Here is a 5,804-nt window from a genome sequence, read left to right on the forward strand (position 1 = left end):
AAGTCAGCCCATAATTTTTAATAAAGTCTTTGCCGTTACACGTTGGGGGGAAAGCAGCCCATAATGAAAGCAGGTTTTCAGCCATGTCCGTGCTGTTGCTCGACCGTGGAACAAATGCTCGGGAACGCGTTCCGTTTCTTCCCTTTGTGGGAAGCTTTAAGCTGCTTGACGGTTTTCTAATTTCCCTCCCTCCCCAGCAGCTCCCGGGCTTTCGGCATGTGTTGCTCCCGGCTCCGAGGAGTGAATTTTAACGCCTCCCCTGCTTCTTTCAGAGATGGCGGATTCCTATGCCTGTAAAGGTGGAAGGAAAACGGCAGGCTCTAACAAACCCGCTGCCAGCAGAGAAAGCAGGACGGAGACAAGGATAAACCCACCGGCAGAGCTGCCCAAGCTCGGTAAGGAGCTGCTTTTTCCTTTCTGTGGGGCTGGATGGGGCAGAGGGGCAGGATTTGGGGCGCAGCTGCCAGAACGAAGGGGGTGTGAGCGCATCGGGTCTCGTCTCCTCGTTTCGCCCCGCCACTGTGGGCTGCGCTGGGCTGGAAAAAGCCCCAGGCCCCGGGAGCTGCGGAGAGCCGGTCCCTGGGAACCGCAGGGGAGGGATGGAGATGGCCTCTCCCTGGCGAGGGGGCGTGCGTCTGCCTTAACGAGATGGGTGTCTTGCTGCCTATTTATCGTGTTGGTAGCTGAGCGTTACATCAAAGGACGGAAAGGCTTAAATGAGTTCAGACCATCTGCTGCCTCCCGTGTCGCGGCCCCCGGGATGGAGGCCTGTGAGCGTACGAGCCCCGGGGGCCCCGCTTGCGAAGGGCTGTCACTCTGATGGATAGCTGATTTCTCTATCCAGGAATCTCCAGGCCCAAGGAGATTTTTCTTCCGTCTGCTTACGGGCAGATCCCTCTGCGGGCACCGAGAGGCTCTTGCTGCCTTTACCTTGCTGCCCGCAGCCCTGGGGGTGCTGGGGGGTGCCTGCACCCAGGGCGAGGATGACCCCGGGAGTGTATCTCAGACCAGACACCCCAGATCGGTGGTCTCACAGGGAAATGTCTCTGCCCTAAATGTTTCCCGGATGTCACTCTTCTCTTGAGGCGGTTGGGACCGTAATTGCTGGCAGAGGGGTGTAACTTAGGGCTAAGGGGAGCGAACTCCAGGTGCCTGCACTACCAACATACCTGTGTTCCGGAGAGCACCTTTCCCTGCGCCACATCCTACCAGCACCTTGAAAAGTAGAAAAGCCTGGGGTTTTTTTAGCCCTTCCTTCCGGTTTAGATGGACTGAAAGCGATGAGGTGGAGTGAAGGACACCCCACGAGGAAGCTCTCCCTGGCAAAGTGCTGGAGGTGGGAATGTCTGCAGGGTTCACTTCATTGGGGTGGACTGAGGAGACCGGAGTTTCTTCTGCAGTCGCTTTGCTGGCCCCGTCGGACGTGGCAGCCCGGTTGGGGCAGGGAGCATCCTTTCCAGGACAGGTCTTGATCTGGAGAAGCCTCGAGTCCATCGACGAGCCGTCCCTGCTTTTAAAGAGCGTGCTGTTTCCACTTGGTGCGTGACTGTGGTACCCTAACGCTGAGCTCCGTGGAGTTCCTGTCTCCGGCGAGCGCCTGTAGAGCCCCGGGTTTAGCAGAGCCGACGGGTGGTAGCCGGGAGTGGGATGTCGGAAGAGGTGACACGTTTCCTGCTCCTCCCGCCCCGTCCTCGCTGTCCCCAGCCGGCAGCGAGGGCATCGAGGGGCGGCTGGACAGGGTGCTCTTGTGCCCTGGTTTGTCATGAAGCGTCCCCAAAAGTTTTGAAAGTTGTGCAAGTTGGGGAAAGGAGAGGAGAGCTGCCGCTGAGCATTTGCAGGGGGAGCAGGTAGGTGGGTTTTTAGGGACTTTTTCATGTAGTCCATAAGCATCAGCGCCTCCTGCGGACGAGGCCTTCTGGGCTAGAGAGATTCCCAAAGGATGCTGCGTCACCGAGGGGTGCTTTCAGGGGTATCAGAGCGGAGCAGACCAGCTGGCCTGACTTCAGGGACTGGAAATAAATGAGCCAACTGGCTTGTTCGCTGGTTTACCCCTGGCTGCTGGGGCAGAACGCGTGCAGAGAGGGTGTGTGGTTTTGGCAGTGCCTTTGTAGGTTAGTGGTTGGTTTTCTGTTTGATCTCTGTTCCTCGTTCCAAGAAAAATCCTGGATTGGCTTCTGAGTGCAGCCGGCACCAAGCTTGGGGCTGAGCTCCAGTTTCTCAGGAGCTGGAGGGATTGTTGGCTCGGCTTCCAGCCTCTTCTTCTTACCTGATTTTCACCAGAGGAGGGGGTTTTACAGGTTGAGTTTAGCTTTTTTATCTCAGTTACCCTCTCCTAGCTGTTCCGGGGATTCCTTCTCAGGGATGCTTTATGCCTTGTTTCTGCTCTCGTAGCAAATGTCTGTTACTCCCTGTTCGTTAAGCCCTCCCAAATCTCAGTCCCAGTTTTCTGTACACGGCATTTCCCTTTGGCCACTCACATCTGTGCAGCCTGTCTGTGAGTTACCCTGACCCCCAGCATCACTGAAAATTACAGGTTAGCCCTCAAAATGCAGCTTAAGCCCTGCCAGGAGCACAGAGCAGTGGGGGCACAATGCTTGGTGAAGGGAACGGGGTCTCCCCAGGCGCAGGGGGTGACCAGGGTGCTCTGTTCCAGCTTGGAGTGACGCGAGGTTGGATGTGAAAGTTGTGGTGTTTGTACCCCTTTGCTTGGTCCATTTTGGGTGTGAAGTAGGTGAAATCAGGGAGTTTGCTGCTGCTGTGAGCTGAGGTGTCTGGTCTGGGGTTTGGTGGTTTGACGTGCTGGTGCTTGGCGTGCCCCGTCACGCGATGCTGGAGACTTCATACCCTCCCCTGGTTGCACTTGCTGGTTGAACGGGGCACGTTTCTGCCCTGCTGGCATTCAGCCCGTGCTCAGGATGCCACGAGAGTCTGCTCTGAGCACACACAGAGCCAAGACCCCTCACAGAGGTGTCCCCACGGCTTCTTCTCCCCACTCAAGTCCCCCAAACACTGCCTTGCCCTGTCCTCGCCCCCCAGCCATCCCCATCCCTGCTGCTCCCCACGTGCTTATCACATCCCCTGGATCAGTGTCTTTATGCAGCCCTGGGGCTTCTCGTGCAAAGGGGACGGGGGATTTCTGTCCTTGACAGCCCACCCATGGCCCAGTGCCCCTGCCTATGTGCAGATTTATTTTGCTAGAAGTGGTGTAATTGAATGATTTCTTCCAATCCAAATGGAAGGCTGGTTTTCCCAAGCCAGTCTCAGCCGTGCTGAAACTGCTCTGTGTAAATCAACACAGAATCACAGAGTGGTTTGGGTTGGGAGGAACCTTAGAGCTCCCCCAGTCCCACCCCCTGCCATGGACAGGGACACCTTCCATAGCCCAGGTTGCTCCAAGCCTCATCCAGCCTGGCCTTGGACACTCCCAGGGATGGGGCATCCACAGCTTCTCTGGGAACCTGTCCCAGTGCCTCGCCACCCTCTGCGGGAAGAATTCCTTCCTGATGTCCCATCTCCATCTCCCTCTTTCCATTTAAACGCGTTACCCCTTGTCCTGTCACTCCCTGCCCTTGGGAAAAGTCCCCCCCAGCTTTCTTGTAGCCCCCCCAAGGCACTGGAAGGGGCTCTAAGGTCTCCCCGGAGCTTCCCTTCTCCAGGCTGACCCCCCCAACCCCCCCAGCCTGTCCCCATGGCAGAGGGGCTCCAGCCCTCGGAGCATCTCCGTGACCTCCTCTGGACTCGCTCCAACAGCTCCGTGTCCTTCTGCTGTTGGGGGCCCAGAGCTGGAGCAGAACTGCAGGGGGGTCTCCCCAGAGCGGAGCAGAGGGGCAGAATCCCCTCCCTCACCCCCCTGGCCACACTAGGATGAGGGGAGAGGGTTCTGCCAACCCCGGGAGAAGCAGCCGTCTCCTGTGCAGGCATCGCAGGTGCAGGGGCTGTGCCCTGGGCTGCAGGGAAGCTGGCGTTGCCTTCCAGAGGGGAATCTCCATCCTTGCTGGGGCACAGCAGCCCAGAGCCAGGGCAGACGCCACACAGGGAGAGGGAGCAGGATCGCTGGGCTCCTCTGGCATGGCCAGCCGGACAGCAGGAGACGTGTGCTGCTTCTGTTTGCAGGAAATGCAACCAGTGACAAAACCGAAGGCAGGAAGAAAGGACGACCCAAGGCTGAGAACCAGGCACTGAAAGACATCCCTGTAAGACCCTGCGCCCTCTCATCCCCAATACCCTCGTTCCCTCTGACTTGCCCTCCACGTCTTCCTGCTCTGTGTGCTCCAGCCAGCCCTGCTCCAGGGTTAAACCTGCCTTCCCGGTGGTATAATCTTCAGAGCAGCCTTGTCTTGACCTCAGCCCCTGAATCCCCTCCATGCCAGCACCCAGCATCTTCCAAAACCCTGATGGGGAACAGTACCCCCTTCCAGCCTCCCCTTCCCAGAGCCGTTCCCAGAGGAGCTGGATTCTCTTGCAGCCACATCAGGTTTGGCTAATGATCCAGCAGTACTGTTGGGGGGAGGGTGATTTATTCCCCGCAGAGTTGCGCGGGTTAATTCCAGCGCGGTAGCGTGGACAACACACCGAGCAGTTTGTCATGAGAGCGTGGGCACAGGGTGATTTACTGACTAGATGAAATGTGGGGTGGTTAAATCACCCAGGCGACTTCTGGCCTGATTTATTGCCCAGCCTGGCTGGGAGCGTGCGTGCGCTCTGGGAGACACGGCAAGGTAAATCCTCGGGAGCAAACGTTGGCAGCTCCGTCCTGGCACCCCTGGCTGCAGAGAGCATGGCTGCGCTGAAACCCAGCCCTGGGGTCTGCTTTGCGGCTGCGCGGCGGGAGGGGGTGGACAGGAAGGATCAGTGGTCCCTTGTGCCCCCCCTCGGGATGCGCCGGCACACAGCCAGGCACGCAGCGCTGTTCCCTCAGCTATGTCTCTGGTCTGTGCTGTTCCCAGCTCCCCCTGATGAACCAGTGGAAGGACGAATTCAAAGCCCACTCCAGGGTGAAATGTCCCAACTCGGGCTGCTGGCTGGAGTTCCCCAGCATTTACGGACTGAAGTACCACTATCAGCGCTGCCAAGGGGTAAGGACACCCGAGGGCTGCGTCCTTTCCAGTGGCCAGCTCTTACATTGCCAGCTACAGGGTAAAGCCCCTCTTGGATCTTAAACCCCAGGAGATTCAGCTGGGGAGGGCACAGATGGACCAGGAGCGGTTCGTGAGGGGGGGATCCCTGCAGTGTGAGGTCTCACCTCGGGGGCTCCTGGGCTGTTGGTAACTGTTTGGAGGGGCAGGAGGGTGTAACACATGGTTTGTGCTCGTGCCTGCCTGTCCCTTTTATGGTCTAACGTCCGTGCTCACCTGTTTCTCCCCACTCCACACAGGGCGCGATCTCGGAGAAGCTGACGTACTCGTGCTCATACTGCGAAGCTGCCTTCACCTCCAAAACCCAGCTGGAAAAGCATCGGCTCTGGAATCACTTGGACCGGCCAGTGCCAACCAGCAAAGCAGAAAACAAAGTACCCAAGGCCATTGGGAAGAGCAGCGGCAAGAAAAGGTACCAGGCTGTGGCTGGGCTGCGTGGTGGGGGCGTAGGGATGGCTGGGAGAAGGGGAACGTGCCCACCTCCATTCCCATGACCTGGGCTGGTGAGGGGGGAGAGGTGTCAGGACGTTTGTCTAACAACCCCTCTTTAAACGAGCCCTCTGTTGCTTTGCCCTAGAGCTGCTGAGAGTTCAGCTTGCCCCACCATCCATCCCAAACAGGCAAAGACGGAAAAAGCCGTGGCCCAGGACCACGCCGAGAATGGCGAGT

The 5,804-nt window shown here is 58.2% G+C and overlaps 1 protein-coding gene across 1 annotated transcript in view; it reads left to right on the forward strand.

Moving 5' to 3' along the window:
- Nucleotides 1–274: 274 nt before the first annotated feature.
- Nucleotides 275–5,804, forward strand: part of LOC104509243 (zinc finger protein 512B-like) — a gene marked incomplete at its 3' end in the record, with an annotated part of 14,183 nt that continues 8,653 nt past the window's right edge. Inside the window, 6 exon segments of the mRNA XM_010151118.1 lie at nucleotides 275–395; nucleotides 4,114–4,193; nucleotides 4,947–5,075; nucleotides 5,375–5,547; nucleotides 5,713–5,801; nucleotide 5,804. The exon segment at nucleotide 5,804 is cut by the window's right edge and continues 143 nt beyond it. Coding sequence (XP_010149420.1) covers nucleotides 275–395; nucleotides 4,114–4,193; nucleotides 4,947–5,075; nucleotides 5,375–5,547; nucleotides 5,713–5,801; nucleotide 5,804 — 593 coding nt within the window.

This window comes from Eurypyga helias, unplaced genomic scaffold (assembly GCF_000690775.1).
Source record: "Eurypyga helias isolate BGI_N326 unplaced genomic scaffold, ASM69077v1 scaffold29574, whole genome shotgun sequence".
Taxonomy (NCBI): Eukaryota; Metazoa; Chordata; class Aves; order Eurypygiformes; family Eurypygidae; genus Eurypyga; species Eurypyga helias.